The sequence below is a fragment of the Nerophis lumbriciformis genome, linkage group LG01 (assembly GCF_033978685.3).
Source record: "Nerophis lumbriciformis linkage group LG01, RoL_Nlum_v2.1, whole genome shotgun sequence".
Classification (NCBI taxonomy): Eukaryota; Metazoa; Chordata; class Actinopteri; order Syngnathiformes; family Syngnathidae; genus Nerophis; species Nerophis lumbriciformis.
In genome coordinates this window covers 67,151,418-67,170,000 of record NC_084548.2, presented here as the reverse complement: position 1 = coordinate 67,170,000, position 18,583 = coordinate 67,151,418, and the positions used below count along the sequence as shown (strand labels likewise).

Sequence of the window (18,583 nt, the reverse complement as noted above, 5' to 3'; positions counted from 1 at the left end):
CATCCCTACTTTGTATAGTTAAAGACTTAGGGTCATTAGAAAACATCACTGCACATCATAATGGCAGCTACAATTTCCATCTTAAAGATCTAAAAAAAAGTTTAGGAAATGTCCGGCGGGCCAAATTGAAAAGCTTAACGGGCCGGGCCGCATGCGGCGCTCGGGCCGTAATTTTGGCATTTTTTTCCATAACTTGAGTTAAAGTTGTTCTCTTATTTTGGAAAACCTTGTTACATTGTTTAATGCATCCAGCGGGGCATCACAACAAAATTAGGCATAATAATGTGTTAATTCCACAACTGTATATATCGGTATCGGTTGATATCGGAATCTGTAATTAAGAGTTGGACAATATCAGAATATCGGCAAAAAAGCCATTATCGGACATCTCTAGTTTAAACGATAAGAATTACAGCATAATCCTCAGCCTGTACCAACTCACCGCCTGGTTTTCCATTCGCGTGAAGATGACGTTGAGCATCTGCGTGAGCGTAGCCTTGGCGGTGGTCTGGTTGATGAGGTTGCGGCTGGCCAGGTAGATGTTGTAGCACGTTCTGACCGTGAGGAGGACCGTCCCTTCGTGGATCTCGATGTGTGGAGACGTGACAGACGTCAGCAGTGCCTAAATGAAGGCAGTAGACATCTTGCATTAGAAATCATTTCCTGACAAAAAACAAACATCATTTATAATGTACTGTGGTTTTAGTTGACTAAATGTTGCAAAATTTTGTCGACTAAAACTTAATTAATTTAGATGACTAGTAAAGTATAAGTAAAAGACATTTTCGTCAAAATACTATAAAAAAGGAGACAAATTAAGTGCATATTGTGTGTTACTGGTGTGCAGAATATTGTAGCTGCGCACTGAAGCGTACCTTGATGATCTGAAGCTGCACCCCTTCGTCCGTCTGCGGACCCTGAAAGCAGTTACAGATGGTCTCCACCAGGTGGTCCATCAGACGCTTGCCAGGTGTCCAACTGTCCGGAGCGTTCCCCGTGATGTGGCCATACGCTATTAGCTTCTGCATTTCCAGAGCATTCCAAACAACAAAACATGGAAACATGATTCATGCCAAATATGTCACGTGTGTGCGTGTGTGTGTGTGTATGTGTATGTGTGAGTGTGTGTGTGTTAAGAAAATCTGTCCGTCTAAATTTAGGTATGTGTGTGTTCAAAAAGAAATGTGTGTGTCTGTATCTCGAGCTGTTTGTGTAATCAAATTTGTGTATGCGTCTTTTAATTTGTGTCCGTATTTCGATTTCTGTGTGTAAAAAAAATAATACTATCCAAATTTCAAATGTGTGTCAGTGTATTAAATGTGTGTGTCTGTATCTCTGTGTGTGTGTCTAATCAGATCTGTGTGTTTTGATTTGTGTGTGTAAAAAAAATCTGTCCGTGCGAATTTCAATCCGTGTGTGTAAAAAAATGCGTGTGTCTGTATCTCAATCTGTGTGTGCGTGTTTTAATTTGTGTGTAAAAAAAAATCCGTCCGTGCGAATTTTGATCTTTGTGTGTGTAAAACAATGTGTGTATCTCAATCTGTGCGTGTGTTTTTTAATTTGTGTGTCCCTATTTCAACGTGTGTATAATCTGTCCGTCCGAATTTTGATTTGTGTGTTTGTAAAAAAAACTGTGTGTCTGTATCTCAATCTGTGTGTAATCAGTTCTGTGTATGTGTGTTTTATATGTTTGTCCATTTTTCGATTTGTGTGTTAAAAAAAAAAAATTATATCCAAATTTCAAATCTGTGTCTGTGTATTAAATGTGTGTGTCTGTATCTCTCTCTGTGTGTAAACAGATCTGTGTGTGCATGTTTTGATTTGTGTGTGTAAAAAAAAATCTGCCCATGCAAATTTCAATTTGTGTGTGTAAAAAAATGTGTGTGTCTGTATCTCAATCTGTGTGTGTGTGTTTTAATTTGTGTGTCCGTATTTCGATTTGTGTGTAAAAAAAAAAATCAGTTCGTGCGAATTTCGATCTTTGTGTGTGTAAAAAAACGTGTGGGTGTATTTCAATCTGTGTGTGTGTGTTTTAATTTGTGTGTCCGTATTTCGACGTGTGTATAATCTGTCCGTCCGAATTTTGATTTGTGTGTCTGTATCTCAATCTGTGTGTAATCAGTTCTGTGCATGTGTGTTTTATATGTTTGTCCGTTTTTCGATTTGTGTGTGTTAAAAAAAACAATAAAAAATTCTATCCAACTTTCAAATCTGTGTCTGTGTATTAAATGTGTGTGTCTGTATCTCTGTGTGTGTGTGTGTAATCAGATCTGTGTGTGTATGTTTTGATTTGTATATGTAAAAAAAATCTGTCTGGGCGAATTTCTATCCGTGTGTGTAAAAAAATGTGTGTCTCTGTATCTCAATCTGTGTGTGCGTGTTTTAATTTGTGTGTCCGTATTTCGATTTGTGTGTACAAAAAAATCTGTCCGTGCGAATTTTGATCTTTGTGTGTGTAAAACAATGTGTGTGTGTATCTCAATCTGTGTGTGTGTTTTTTAATTTGTCTGTCCGTATTTCGACGTGTGTATAATCTGTCCGTCCGAATTTTGACCTGTGTGTTTGTAAAAAACTGTGTGTCTGTATCTCAATCTGTGTGTGTATGTTTTGATTTGTGTGTGTAAAAAAAATCTGTATGTGCGAATTTCAATCCGTGTGTATAAAAAAATGTGTGTCTCTGTATCTCAATCTGTGTGTGCGTGTTTTAATTTGTGTCCGTATTTCGATTTTGTGTGTAAAAAAAAATCCGTCCGTGCGAATTTCGATCTTTGTGTGTGTAAAAAAATGTGTGTGTGTATCTCAATCTGTGTGTGTGTGTTTTTTAATTGTGTGTACGTATTTCGACGTGTGTATAATCTGTCCGTCCGAATTTTGACCTGTGTGTTTGTAAAAAACTGTATGTGTCTGTATCTCAATCTGTGTGTGTAATCAGTTGTGTGTATGCGTGTTTTATATGTTCGTCCGTTTTTCGATTTGTGTGTGATAAAAAAAATAAAAAATTCGATCCAAATTTCAAATCTGTGTCTGTGTATTAAATGTGTGTGTCTGTTTCTCTATGTGTGTGTAAACAGATCTGTGTGTGCATGTTTTGATTTGTGTGTGTAAAAAAAATCTGTCTGTGCAAATTTCAATCCGTGTGTGTAAAAAAATGTGTGTCTCTGTATCTCAATCTGTGTGTGCGTGTTTTAATTTGTGTCCGTATTCCGATTTGTGTGTAAAAAAAAATCAGTTCGTGCGAATTTCGATCTTTGTGTGTGTAAAAAAAACGTGTGTGTGTATTTCAATCTGTGTGTGTGTTTTTTTAATTTGTGTGTCCGTATTTCGACGTGTGTATAATCTGTCCGTCCGAATTTTGACTGTGTGTGTCTGTATCTCAATCTGTGTGTAATCAGTTGTGTGTATGTGTGTTTTATATATTTGTCCGTTTTTCGATTTGTGTGTGTTAAAAAAATTCTATCCAAATTTCAAATCTGTGTCTGTGTATTAAATGTGTGTCTATCTCTGTGTGTGTGTGTAATCAGATCTGTGTGTGCATGTTTTGATTTGTGTGTGTAAAAAAAATCTGTCTGTGCAAATTTCAATCCGTGTGTGTAAAAAAATGTGTGTGTCTGTATCTCAATCCGTGTGTCCATGTTTTAATTTGTGTATCCGTATTTCGATTTGTGTGTAAAAAAAAATACGTCCGTGCGAATTTCGATCTTTGTGTGTGTATCTCAATCTGTGTGTGTGTTTTTTAATTTGTGTGTCCGTATTTCGACGTGTGTATAATCTGTCCGTGCGAATTTTGATCTGTGTTTTTTAAAAAAACTGCGTGTGTCTATATCTCAATCTGTGTGTGTAATCAGTTCGGTGTATGCGTGTTTGTCCGTTTTTCGATTTGTGTGTGTGCAAAAAAAAAAAATTGGTCTGTCTGAATTTCAGTCTGTGTGTGTAAAAAAAAATGTCTGTCTGTATCTGAATATGTGTGTCTCATCAGATCGGTGTGTGCATGTTTTAATTTGTGTGTCTGTATTTGGATTTGTGTGTGTGTGTGCGTGTTGACCTGCAGGCAGTCCAAAGAAGTGCTAACTATACGGGGCGACTTTGATTGACAGGCCAACTCAAAGGGCAGCACGTATTTGTCAGCCTCGATGTAGTTGGCTCTCGGCGGGACCACCGTGCCATCCCTACAAAGAAGAAAGGGTGTTAAAATGATACTATTTATGTTAATATAATAGTATATGGACACTTTAGTATAAATGCTATATATAGTACATAGTCTGTAGTATAGTGCAGCGTCCTAAGTCAAACACAATCTTGACTTCCCACAGGAAATCATGTCACGCAAATTAATCTGTTCCAAGGTCAAGCCGTGGCCACCATAAATCCTTTAATAGCTGTACAGGTGTTTTAAAAAGAAGTTATTCACTAAATTCAAAACACTCTTTGAAGGTGCCTGTTAAATGTAAGGAGGAAACAGGAAAATGCTTCCAGACAGATACTAGCATCAAGTACTGCCAAAGTAGTACAAGTAGTAGTAATAGTAGTGTAAAATCAGATATTTACATTTTGCATCAGCTTGAAAAAATGTATGTCATTGATATTTCACTAATTGTGTTGTCCATTGTGATTTGATCAATGGTTATCGTCACACTTTTGTCATCCGCCACTGGTCTCACATTCTATGGAGGGCCAAATGGGACAAAATTAAATAAATCCGTAAATAATTACTTAAATGTGTCATTTCTTTATTTAATGTAAAATTGCGTCCAACTATTCATTTAATGATTGATTGATTTAGGGCTTCGGGAACTTACGCTCTTCTGTCAATCGCAGCAATCAACGTTAGTTGGCGGGGATAACACAAATTTAGTCCAATCATTGCAAGTGAAAGTCCCGGTGAACCAATGAGGTGTTAACTCCGCCCACTAACTTTGACAGCTGAGCTTGACTGATGAAATAATTTCGTGAAGCGCTGACAAGGGCCGAGTGCAACAAAATCAAATAAATAAATACATCTTTGAATAATTAATTAAATGTGTCATTAATCAATCAAATCGCTTAATAACAAAATCAATCATTTTATCACAAAATTAATAAATTATGAAATATTCAAATCAGTAATTATTACATGTAATTTTAATAACACATTTATGTACTTAACTCAAATGTATAATTACCGTATTTTTCGGACTATAAGTCGCAGTTTTTTTCATAGTTTGGCCGGGCTCCAGTGCGACTTATATATGTTTTTTTCCTTTTTTTATATATATATATATATATATATAAGTAACTAAATAGTTACTTTTCACAGTAACGCATTACTTTTTGGTGTAAGTAACTGAGTTAGTAACTGAGTTACTTTTGAAATAAAGTAACTAGTAACTGTAACTAGGCACTGGTTTTCAGTAACTAACCCAACACTGCACGTTTACAAGTCTCTATGTTAGTATTCTTAACTTAAAATGGCATTATTTTTGTGTTGTTTCAGTTTCACAAATTCCTCAGTAAATTTACCAAAATGTCACCGTGGAGTATGCAGCTGAGCCGCATCAGAGTGATCAAAGAGCCGCATGCGGCTCCGGAGTCGCGGGTTGCCGACCCCTGGTCTAGCTAAATAATATTATTTGATATTTTACGGTAATGTGTTAATAATTTCGCACATAAGTCACTCCTGAGTATAAGTCGCACCCCCGGCCAAACTATGAAAAAAACTGCGACTTATAGTCCAAAAAATACGGTATATATATAAGCTGTGAAAATCTACTGTACAGTATGTGTGCTTGTGTCCTATTTTGTCTGTCCTTAATTTGCCCAGGTCTGCACTATATTCACTCTGTAGAAACGAATACTGACCGCTGACTTTGTACTCCTCAAAAAGACTCCTGCAGCACTGACTAAAACTTTAGAAGTCTTTTGCTTAAACTCGTCATTTTAAAGCAAATAACGTAGTCGATGTTTTGTGCAACACGATTGCAAGAGAAGCACATATATCACCTTGAAAGTTAAGGTCTGCTTACTGTGTTGCAATATATATATATTATAAAAAAAATAAAATAAAAATAAAAATTATATATATATATATATATATTTTTTTTTTTTTCTTTCTTGTTATGGCCTTATGGGAAACACTGTAATACTTACTTTTGTTTTTCAAGCTCCTCCTTGATTTCATCTGTGAAGACCAAGAAAAGATTATGTTCAGACCACATGATTACACACTTGCGGTGATGACGTGGAATATCATACATGTCATGTCATAAACACACTTCTTGCACACTTCTTGTTTATTTAGCTAAAGCACAAAGAGGAACTTTTTTCTATGCCACACTGCTGTGGTTCAAATAGTGACACGTGGAAAAGTGTGGCGCTCGTATTTATTTCATTGAGGGTATTTGTCGGAGCGGGGGCCGATTGTCAAAGTGTGCGTAAAACCATTTTAAGGCAATGTGGGGTTTGAACGTAAGCACATCGCAGTTAAATGTGTCTGAAAAGGAGAAGGAAGAAACAAAGCTTTTTTCTTTGTAACCCTTCGCATGTCACATACACTATACTGCCAAAAGTATTTGGCCACCCTTCCAAATGATGAGAATCAGGTGTCCTAATCACAGGTGTATAAAATCAAGCACTTAGGCATGGAGACTGTTTCTACAAACATTTGTGAAAGAATGGGCCGCTCTCAGTGATTTCCAGCGTGGTAACTGTCATAGGATGCCACATGTGCAACAGATCCAGTCGTGAAATTTCCAAAGTCAACAATTTTAAGAAAATGGTAGAGTTTGGGAACAACAGCAACTCAGCCACCAAGTGGTAGGCCAGGTAAACTGACAGAGAGGGGTCAGCGGATGCTGAAGCGCATAGTGCAAAGACTTCCTGCGCCGACAGTTGCTACAGAGCTCCAAACTTCATGTCACCTTCCAATTAGCCCACGTACAGTACGCAGAGAGCTTCATGGAATGGGTTTCCATGGCCGAGCAGCTGAATCTAAGCCATACGTCACCAAGTCCAATGCAAAGCGTGGGATGCAGTGGTGTAAAGCACGTCGACACTGGACTCTAGAGGAGTGGAGACGCCTTCTCTGGAGTGACGAATCACGCTTTTCCATCTGGCAATCTGATGGACCAGAACGGTACATTTCGGACTGTATTGTGCCAAGTGTGAAATTTGGTGGAGGAGGAATTATGGTGTGGGGTTGTTTTGGGCCCCTTTGTTCCAGTGAAAGGAACTTTGAATGCTCCAGGACACCAAAACATTTTGGACAATTCCATGCTCCCAACCTTGTGGGAACAGTTTGGAGCGGGCCCCTTCCTCTTCTAACATGAATGTGCACCAGTACACAAAGCAAGGTCCATAAAGACATGGATGACAGAGTCTGGCGTGGATGAACTTGACTGGCCTGCACAGAGTCCTGACCTGACCCCAATAGAACACCTATGGGATGAATTAGAACGGAGACTGAGAGACCAACATCAGTGTGTGAACCTCACCAATGAGCTTTTGGAAGAATGGTGGAAAATTCCTACAAACACACTCCGCAACCTTGTGGACAGCCTTCCTAGAAGAGTTGAAGCTGTAATAGCTGCAAAAGGTGGACCCACATCATATTGAACCCTATGGGTTAGGAATGGGATGGCACTTCAAGTTCATATGTGAGTCAAGGCAGGTGTCCAAATACTTTTGGCAATATAGTGTAGTTTGTTCACTTCCCGTGTTCAATGGGAACCAACTTACTGTACTGCACAGTAAAGTAAAAAGGATAAAGACTTCATTCTTTTTTTCAAATAGATGCACATCAGAAAACTTGAAATTGCACTTTAACATGTCTGTGTAAGAAGAAATGTTCTTTTAAATTCCCCGCTGTTCGTGGCAACACCGCTCTCATGTGCGCTCTATTGCAGCGGCCATGCGGAAACTGTCAGCGTATTTAAAGTTCCAGACACTCCCGGCGGTCTGGATTGTTTTTGTTTTTCTTACTTAAACTCATTAAATGATTACCATACATTTCGGACAATAAGACACTACTTTTTTCCTATGCTTTGAACCCTGCAGCTTTAATCACAGTGCAGCTAATTTACATATTATTCTTCGCCGACGGCCATTTCGCAAAATAGTTTTAAAGAAAAAAAAACAAGCAAAGACATTGAAAAGGTGTGTTACTGTTTATGATATAGCGCCATCTTTTGGGCGAGTTGACCTCAGTGCAGGTGCTGCAGTGCTAAATTCCCCGTCTGTTTAAACTGAGATTTCATCCGGAATTACAAGTACCGTTCTCTCTTCTAGCCGTCCATAGGGTTTCTACTCGTATGGATTCTTCAATCGTCACTCCGTTTGTAAGTTTTGTGATGTCTGTAGGAGTGTTTTCATGCATATTTGTACGTGCTATCGTAATGTAGTGAAGCTAGTGTCGTTAGCATTAGCTAATACGCTAACATTTTTACAGTGTTGGGACTAACACGTCTTTCGGCGGTAAAGAGTAATCTAACGCGTTATTTTTTATATTCAGTAACTCAGTAACCGTTACTACATGATGTGTTACTGTGTTATTTTACGTTATTTTTTATGTAGTATGGGCTAGAAACTGAGAAGATCTGAGTGTGTTTTATTGGAGCGCTGCGGAAGAGGCGACAAGGAAGAGGCGCGCCGCGCGTGTGTGTGTGTGTGTGTGGGAGGGGGCGTGTCTGTGTTTACTAACAAGACATGGCGAAGCCCGAAGCCGCGTTTCTTAACATGGAGATATTTTTACTACTTTTCTTTTGTCGACCACAAAGAAAAGAACATTTTAGTGAAATGTAAGTTGTGTCTTGGATCAAAGATCCTGTCCTAGCAATTCAAATCTGCTGAAACAGCTACAAAAGCAACATGCTTCGACGAAGCTAGTAAAGACAGACACACTTCACCTCCTAAGCAACAGCGGCTGGATTTTAACGAGGCACTGCGCAGTGAAGGTACACACACTCTGTCAATTCTCTTATATACTCTTTCATTCTAGACTTCTAGAGTGTTTGATTATCACATCACTCTAAATGGATAGACTATAACGTTCACAAATATAAATAGGGATGCTAGTGGGCCAGGCCAATCTTTCCTGATCTCTAAACTAAAACTGGGGAAATGTGTAGAGTGTTCTGGGCTTCAGGCATGATTTTATTTCACAATTCCTTGAGAGAAAAAAACGCCTGGTTAGGCTTTGTGTATGTAGTGTGTGCCTTCCTTGGTTTACAGCTATGTTGTTATTATGCTGTTTGTTACTTATGTATGTTATGGTGCAGCTATTTAAAATAGTTTTGTCAATTTGTTCTGGCCTGAAATAAATTGGCCCTTTGAAACATATCTTTGTCTTTGTGTGTTGTATGTAGACCACATGGCTTAGCAGAGTTCAGTGATGCAAATGCATGTCAAGTTGATCAACAGATTGTATTATTCTCCAGTGCAATAACAGTACTGAAATGAAGGCTAAAAGGGCATTAAAGGGGACCTTAAAAAAAAAAATAAAATAAAAAAAAATATATATATATATATATATATATATATATATATATATATAAGTAACTAAATAGTTACTTTTCACAGTAACGCATTACTTTTTGGTGTAAGTAACTGAGTTACTTTTGAAATAAAGTAACTAGTAACTGTAACTAGGCACTGGTTTTCAGTAACTAACCCAACACTGCACGTTTACAAGTCTCTATGTTAGTATTCTTAACTTAAAATGGCATTATTTTTGTGTTGTTTCAGTTTCACAAATTCCTCAGTAAATTTACCAAAATGTCACCGTGGAGTTATTGAGTCTGTTTAGCTGATTGGGAAGCTTGCTTCCGCAACTATTGGGTCCATGACCATGACTTCTGTTTTGTTTGATTATCCGTTTTACTGCCGTGTTACAGGTACCGTTTGGCAAGAATTAAGGTATGTAAATAACCATTTACAAAATGTTTCTGTGTAAACAACTCAGTTCACAACGTATATATATTTGCGGCTTATAGTTTGGTGTGGCTAATATATGGAAAAATAGACTTTTTATTCTAAAATTTAGTGGGTGCGGCTTACATACCGGTGCCCTCTATAGTCCAGAAAATTCGGGAGTCAAAGCAACAGAACGTATATCGAAACATTTTGCTTTATCTAATAATTTGATAAGAAAAAAGCTTAAATTTGTATTTTGTTGTTCTGATGATTTGTTTAATGAGTAAAATATGTGAACATTGTTTCCGCATGACTGCTCCAATAGAGCACACATGAGAGTGGCGCACCTATTGCCTGTGGGTGTAAATGTGTGTATGTTCGTGTATTTCTACCCTTCTTGAGACATCAAGAAGGAAAAGTTCCTTCCATATGAGGAGGTGTGAACAAGCGATGACATAAATCATGGTCTTAATACGTAAAACCATTGCATCTAATAGAGAATGTCTCATTTGCACCCCTGGTGGTGAAACCTATCAAAATGAGGGTGGTCCCAAAAAGGAGGGATTTTTCAAATTGACTGTGCGTCGCGTTTAAAAGTGCTCCTCCTCTGGTCAACATATGAAATAACAAGTGTGTGTAAGAAATTTAAATGCGCTCCCTTTGGCCAAAAACAATAAAAATAAAAATAAAGAATATGTATATAGAGACATACTGTAATAACTTGAAGTAAATAATGAAGATTAAAAAACAATTATAAACAAACAATTCCACAAAAAAAAACAAAAAACTAAAAGCTTACCTTTCTTATATTTGCATAGCATGTATATATTGTTATTGTTGTAAATACAAATCTTTATATATCTAGAAAGGGTGATCCTAAGGAAGTCGGAATTTTTCGGAGGTCTCAAGAAGGTTACAAATACAAGTGTGTGTGTGTGTGTGTATGTAGCTCAAAGAAAAACGACGACAAGGTGGAAAGATAACAAAGGGCAAAAGAAGACGCGAGAGGTTTTGCAATCATATGAAGTGAAAAAGAACGACAACGTAGTGAAATGTTTGCACCGTCAGACAGAGATGCTATTTCACAATCTCACTACATGGATGATGCAACATTACCAGAAAGCCTTCTGCATATTCAAGAGCAGCAAACAAGCAGGAACCTATTTTGGCAGCTCACATCTTATATGTTTGACTTGCATAATAAATGTTTTATTCAAACATAAGTGAGGACACCTTAGCATTTACAGTTTATATGCAGATGATATCTGTCTATTACCTGACCACTTCTATGTTAGCTACCTCTCTTTGTTTATAATATATATTTTCTGCTGGATCTACTCTCTATTTTATGCTGCCCTTTTTTTTTGCTGGAGCTGTTACATATACTGTAATATTGTACATGGTAATTGGGATTTGTTATATATTGCATATATTATATACAAATATAATATAATAATATATCAGTATATACTATATACCGTTTATATTATATGTAAATATTACATATATTATATACAAATATAATATAATATAATAATATATCAGTATATACTATATACCGTATATATTATATGTAAATATTACATATATGTTATATTTTATATTGCTACTATGGTACATTTTTAGTCTACTTTATACCTGCATTATCCTTCCCATCCTTACCCTTTCCATCCTTTGTAACTGAGCTACTGGTGATTTAGGGCTATATAAGTAAACATTGATTGATTGATACTGTGTGGAACAATTTCCCTTGTGTATAAATAAAGTTTGTCTAAGTCTAAATACCTTTTCCAATGTGTAGATGTTAATATACAAATTGTCACTCAATTCATCATACCAGAGAGTCTTTTTGTTTCGCTTGGTTCTTTATTTGTTGTTATGCGGAGGCACACCACCAGCAGAAATCATTAAAAAACGAAACTCAGTTGACAGTAAAAAGTCGCAATTGTTGGGTATGACTTTAAACCATAACCAAGCATGGACCACTATAGCTCTTGTCTCAAAGTAGGTGTACTGTCACCACCTGTCACATCATGCCCTGACTTATTTTGAGTTTTCTGCTGTTTTCCTGTGTGTAGTGTTTTATTTCTTGTTTTGCGCTCCTATTTTGGTGGCTTTTTCTCTTTTTTTTGGTATTTTCCTGGAGCAGTTTCATGTCTCTCTTTGAGCGATATTTCCCGCATCTACTTTGTTTTAGCAATCAAGAATGTTTCAGTTGTTTTTATCCTTCTTTGTGGGGACATTGTTGATTGTCATGTCCTGTTCGGATGTACTTTGTAGACGCCATCTTTGCTCCACAGTAAGTCTTTGCTGTCGTCCAGCATTCTGTTTTTGTTGACTTTGTAGCCAGTTCAGTTTTAGTTTTGTTCTGCATAGCCTTCTCTAAGCCAATGCCTTTTCTTAAGGGCACTCCCCTTTTGTTTATTTTTGGTTTAAGCATTAGACACATTTTTACCTGCACCCTGCCTCCCGCTGTTTCTGACATCTACAAAGCAATTAGCTACCTGCTGCCATCTACTGATATGGAAGAGTATTACACGGTTACTCTGCCGAGCTCTAGACAGCACCGACACTCAACAACAACACATCATTTGCAGACTATAATTACTGGTTTGCAAAAAATATTTTTGTAGTGGAATTTCTGACTTTTGAACTATATTTCGTGTCTGTCAAGAATGTCTGCTCGTTTCATTCTTTTCTATTCTAAACCATTGGAGGACCAGATGTAGGTAAAAGATGAATATGGAGTCGCTCTGACCATTCTGTGTGGGCTCTGTACTAGGGATGTCGCGATCCGATATTTGGATCGGATCGGCCGCCGATATTTGCCAAAAAATGCGTATAGGCAAGGCATGGGAAAATGCCGATCCAGATCCAGTTTAAAAAAAAAACTCCGGTCCGTGTTTTCCAACGCACCGATTTAAATAATACATTCCACTTTTCTGCTGCTCCCTAATTTCCGTTCCGCATTTACCAGCACACCTTCAACACACCCACAGGTCTGTGGATTCTCACGCAGTTGCTTTTAGCTGCTGGCATTAAACGACAGGCTCTTCTCACTCTTTCCTGTGTCTCCCTCTCACAGACAGCAAGCGCACCTTCTTACACACGTCACATACTGTCACGACATACGTCACATACGTATACGCCCTCCCCGAGCAGAGAGGTAGCAGCATGGCTAACGTTAGCTGTGATGCTAGCGCAGCCGTGTGACCAACCTTCCCTCTAAGGTGCGCGCCTGTGCAATTGCACACTGCTCAGCGTCCTCTGCGCATAGCAATTATATGCCACGCACAAAATCAAATAAAAAAATAAGCGCATAACAATTTTCGACACACGGACACGACAGAGAAAACAGTTTTCGTCATCAATGTTCAAATATCATAACGTCTGTCGAGACGCTTATCTCCGTTCGGTGCCACACGTCCACACCATCAAAATGCCGAGGCAAAAATTTTCAGATCAACACCGTATGAAAAAATTAGTGATTAGTTGTGATTTCCTTCTCTGCATGAAAGTTTAAAAGTAGCATATATTAATGCAGTATGAAGAAGAATGTTTTAATGTAGACATGCAAGCCTTGAAAGAAAATTTTGAAAATCAAGACTACATTTCCTGCAAATGGGTACATTTCTACCCTATATTTTAACTTTAGATTTGTTCTCATATCAATCTCTTTTGGCTGTCTTTTTGACACTTACATCCGGCGCCCCCCTCCACACCCTGGATTATAAATAATGTAAATAATTCAATGTGATTATCTTGTGTGATGACTGTATTATGGTGTTAGTATATATCTGATAGTATATATCTGTATCATAAATCAATTTAAGTGGACCCCGACTTAAACAAGTTGAAAAACTTATTCGGGTGTTACCATTTAGTGGTCAATTGTACGGAATATGTACTTCACTGTGCAACCTACTAATAAAAGTCTCAATCAATCAATCAAAACACATAGAATCATCATACTGCTGTGATTATATGCATCAAGTGTTCATTCAAGGCTAAAGCAAAATATCGAGATATATATCGTGTATCGCAATATGGCCTTAAAATATCGCAATATTAAAAAAAGGCCATATCGCCCAGCCCTAGTTTCAATGATGCCATTTCTGTTTGTCATGTATAATTTTGTCTATTTTGTGTTTATCCTTGAATAAACAGGTCAGTTTCTTGTTACCAACCATTGTGTATTATTCAAACGCCCCTAATTCAGCTGGCTAGTTGTTATCAAGAGTACTAAAACCCTTTTCAACATGATTCTGACAACTAAGTAGGCTAAATAACTTTAAACTTTAATACATGCTCAGATAGGCCAGTATCGGTCAGTATCGGTATCGGATCGGAAGTGCAAAAACCTGGATCGGGACATCCCTACTCTGTACCGAGGATGTCGTTGTGGCTTGTGCAGCCCTTTGAGACACTTGTGATTTAGGGCTGTATAAATAAAGGTTGATTGATTGATTGATGATTCTACAAAATGTTTTGATTGTCTATCATGACTAAGGGATTCAAGGATATTGCAGAACAAACAGGTCGAAAACAACAGGACCTTGACGCATGAAGGAAACAGATAAAATGGCCAAGAGACAAGGGCTATGTGTGATTGCTTGATTCTTGTGTCCTCCGGAGGACGTTTGTCTGTCTGTCTGCACGGGCAACTCAATCCAACTTTGTACTTTTTGACTATTGGTAAATAAACCTTTTGTACTAAACTCACTTTTGTTGCTGTTTAAGCTTCGGACAATCCACTTCATTTTTAACCCAAATAGGTGAAATTAGATAATCACCCACGGCACACCAGACTAGGGATGTCCCGATCCAGGTTTTTGCACTTCCGATCCGATACCGATATTGTTTTTGCACTTCCGATCCGATACCGATACTGACCGATCTGAGCATGTATTAAAGTTTAAAGTTATTTAGCCTACTTAGTTGTCAGAATCATGTTGAAAAGGGTTTTAGTACTCTTGATAACAACTAGCCAGCTGTATTTGGGAAGTTTGAATAATACACAATGGTTGGTAACAAGAAACTGACCTGTTTATTCAAGGATAAACACAAAATAGACAAAATTATACATGACAAACAGAAATGGCATCATTGAACTAGGGCTGGGCGATATGGCCTTTTTTTAATATTGCGATATTTTAAGACCATATTGCGATACACAATATATATCTCGATATTTTGCCTTAGCCTTGAATGAACACTTGATGCATATAATCACAGCAGTATGATGATTCTATGTGTTTTGATTGATTGATTGAGACTTTTATTAGTAGGTTGCAATGTGAAGTACATATTCCGTACAATTGACCACTAAATGGTAACACCCGAATAAGTTTTTCAACTTGTTTAAGTCGGGGTCCACTTAAATTGATTCATGATACAGATATATACTATCAGATATACACTATCATCATAATACAGTCATCACACAAGATAATCACATTGAATTATTTACATTATTTATAATCCAGGGTGTGGAGGGGGGCGCCGGATGTAAGTGTCAAAAAGACAGCCAAAAGAGTTTGATATGAGAATAAATCTAAAGTTAAAATATAGGGTAGAAATGCACCCATTTGCAGGAAATGTAGTCTTGATTTTCAAAATGTTCTTTCAAGGCTTGCATGTCTACATTAAAACATTCTTCTTCATACTGCATTAATATATGCTACTTTTAAACTTTCATGCAGAGAAGGAAATCACAACTAAAAAAATCACTAATTTTTTCATACGGTGTTGATGTGGAAACTTTTGCCTCTGCATTTTGATGGTGTGGACGTGCGGCACCGAACGGAGATAAGCGTCTCGACAGACGTCACAATATTAGAACAATGATGACGAAAACTGTTTTCTCTGTCGTGTCCGTGTGTCGAAAATTGTTATGCGCTTATTTTTTTATTTGATTTTGTGCGTGGCATATAATTGCTATGCGCAGAGGACGCTTAAACAGTGCGCAATTGCACAAGCGCGCACCTTAGAGGGAGCGTTGCTCGCACGGCTGCGCTAGCATCACAGCTAACGTTAGCCATGCTGCTACCTCTCTGCTCGGGGAGGACGTATACGTATGTGACGTATGACGTGACAGTATGTGACGTGTGTAAGAAGGTGCACTTGCTGTCTGTGAGAGGGAGACACAGGAAAGAGTGAGAAGAGCCTGTCTTTTAATTCCAGCAGCTAAAAGCAACTGCGTGAGAATTCACAGACCTGTGGATGTGTTGAAGGTGTGCTGGAAAATGCGGAACGGAAATTATGGAGCAGCAGAAAAGTGGAATGTATTATTTAAATCGGTGCGTTGGAAAACACGGACCGGAGTTTTTTTTTTTAAACTGGACCTGGATCGGCATTTTCCCATGCCTTGCCGATACGCAATTTTTGGCAAATATCGGCAGCCGATCCGATCGGGACATCCCTACACAAGACTGTATGTCACGGCACACCGCGGCACAGTGGTTGGAAAAACACTGCACTAGGCCACGGTGTAGGTCATATCCCATTGGGTTGAGTTTTTTTTCTTGCCCTGATGTGGGATGTTGTGCAGCCCTTTGAGACACTCGTGATTTAGGGCTATATAAGTAAACATTGATTGATTGATTCCGCCCGAATGCAGCTGAGATAGGCTCCCCCGCCACCCCAAAAGGGACAAGCGGTAGAAAATGGATGGATGGCTAGGTGAAGTTGCATGATTTTCATGGCACACTGGTGTGCCGCGGCACAGTGGTTGAAAAACCCCGGATGACAGTGCTACGTTCAACACCGTGATTGGTCTGTTTAGCAAGTGAGCCTAGCCTGGTAACGCTGGAGTGGAGACAGGGTGAAATTTGTAAGCATTCCGGTATAAACGTAACCAGAATAGTGGCAATGTTACACACAGAGAGAAATGAATGAGTCGTACACGTCACCAGGCACCAAAACAGAGGGGGCCATTAGCTGCTAACTGCTAACGTGTGAGGCTAACGCTGAAAAGGAAGCACATATTTATTTAAACATGGTGACGGAGCGACAAGGTGAAGGAGAAGCACCGACCTAGCGCCACTTGGCAGGCTTTCCGCAGCTGACTGTGTTGGCTTCTCTTCACCTCCCGATCGGAGAGGATCTTCTCCAGCGCCCGGGAGAGAAACATAGTCTTGGTCTTGCTGCTCTCTGCCTTAAAGTCGTCTTCTCCTTGCATTTCTTCTTCGTAAAAGTCAGGCTGTCATGTCGCGCCCGGCCCACCCCCTGCGGAGAAGGGCAGGAATCGACAAAGGCGAGCGGGCTAACGAAACCTTTTTATTTATTTATTTATGTATTATTATTATTTTTTTGATAGCTACGTCCGGGCTAATCTCAGCCGAGTGCCGCCATACTGCTAGCTGTCACGTCACGTGATACTCAGCTGGGTGCGGAAGTGACGTCACAGCCACGCCGGTCACGTTTTTAAAGAAACATAAAAAGGATCCTGGACAATATTCATGACAAATGTGTGCTTTGTTTTAAAGATGTGCTATTTGGATTTACACTGTATGATTTTTTTTTTTTCAAATGAACATCATTATACTATTGGCTAAGTTGTATATTCATAAATGTAAGTTTTTCAATACCCGACCTGATTTTTGTGCCCTTAAACAAAGAATTAGAACTTTTTTTTAAAACGCTTTCTACCTCTAACAACCAAAAAGCTGCGAAAACTATGATGCTGTGTTCCAAATTTGGATTGTTTACAGAACTTGTATGTATATATATATATATATATATATATATATATATATATATATATATATATATATATATATATATATATATATATTGTACATATACATTGTATTTATGTATATATTTTGTACATGTGTATATATATATATATATATATATATATATATATATATATATATATATATATATATATATATATATATACCTATACATATATACATATACATACATACATATATATATATATATATATATATATATATACACACACAGAAAAATATATATATATATATATATATAACTATACATATATATATATATATATACTTATACATATATATATATTTACACATATACATACATATATACATATACATATATATATATATATACATATACATACATATATATATATACATATACACACATATATATACATATATACATATATATATACACATATATATATATATATATGTATATATATATATATGTATGTATATGTATATATATGTATAGGTATATATATATATGTATATATATACACATGTACAAAATATATATATATTCAATATATATGTACAAAATATATATATATATATATATACATATATATACACATTATATATGTATATATGCATATATATACATATATACATACATATACATATATATACATACATAAACATATATACATACATACATATACATACATACATATACATACATATACACAGTGTTGGGTTAGTTACTGAAAACCAGTAACTAGTTACAGTTACTAGTTACTTTATTTCAAAAGTAACTTAGTTACTAACTCAGTTACTTACACCAAAAAGTAATGCGTTACTGTGAAAAGTAACTATTTAGTTACTTATTTTTCCCCCCCTTTTTTTAAGGCTCCCATTAATGCCCTTTTAGCCTTCATTTCAGTACTGTTATTGCACTGGAGAATAATACAATGTGTTGATCAACTTGACATGCATTTGCATCACTGAACTCT

General features: G+C 37.3%; 1 protein-coding gene across 1 annotated transcript in view; it reads right to left on the bottom strand.

The window, feature by feature from the left end:
• arfgef2 (ADP-ribosylation factor guanine nucleotide-exchange factor 2 (brefeldin A-inhibited)) overlaps positions 1-17,278 on the bottom strand; it is a 99,514-nt gene extending 82,236 nt beyond the window's left edge. Inside the window, exons 1-5 of the mRNA XM_061924747.1 lie at positions 16,918-17,278; positions 6,124-6,154; positions 4,043-4,166; positions 876-1,022; positions 443-622 (exon numbers count right to left, since the gene is read on the bottom strand). Of these exons, the coding sequence (XP_061780731.1) occupies positions 443-622; positions 876-1,022; positions 4,043-4,166; positions 6,124-6,154; positions 16,918-17,062 (627 nt within the window). The 5' untranslated portion in view covers positions 17,063-17,278. The remainder of the gene's footprint in view (positions 1-442; positions 623-875; positions 1,023-4,042; positions 4,167-6,123; positions 6,155-16,917) is intronic.
• Between the last annotated feature and the right edge of the window lie 1,305 nt (positions 17,279-18,583).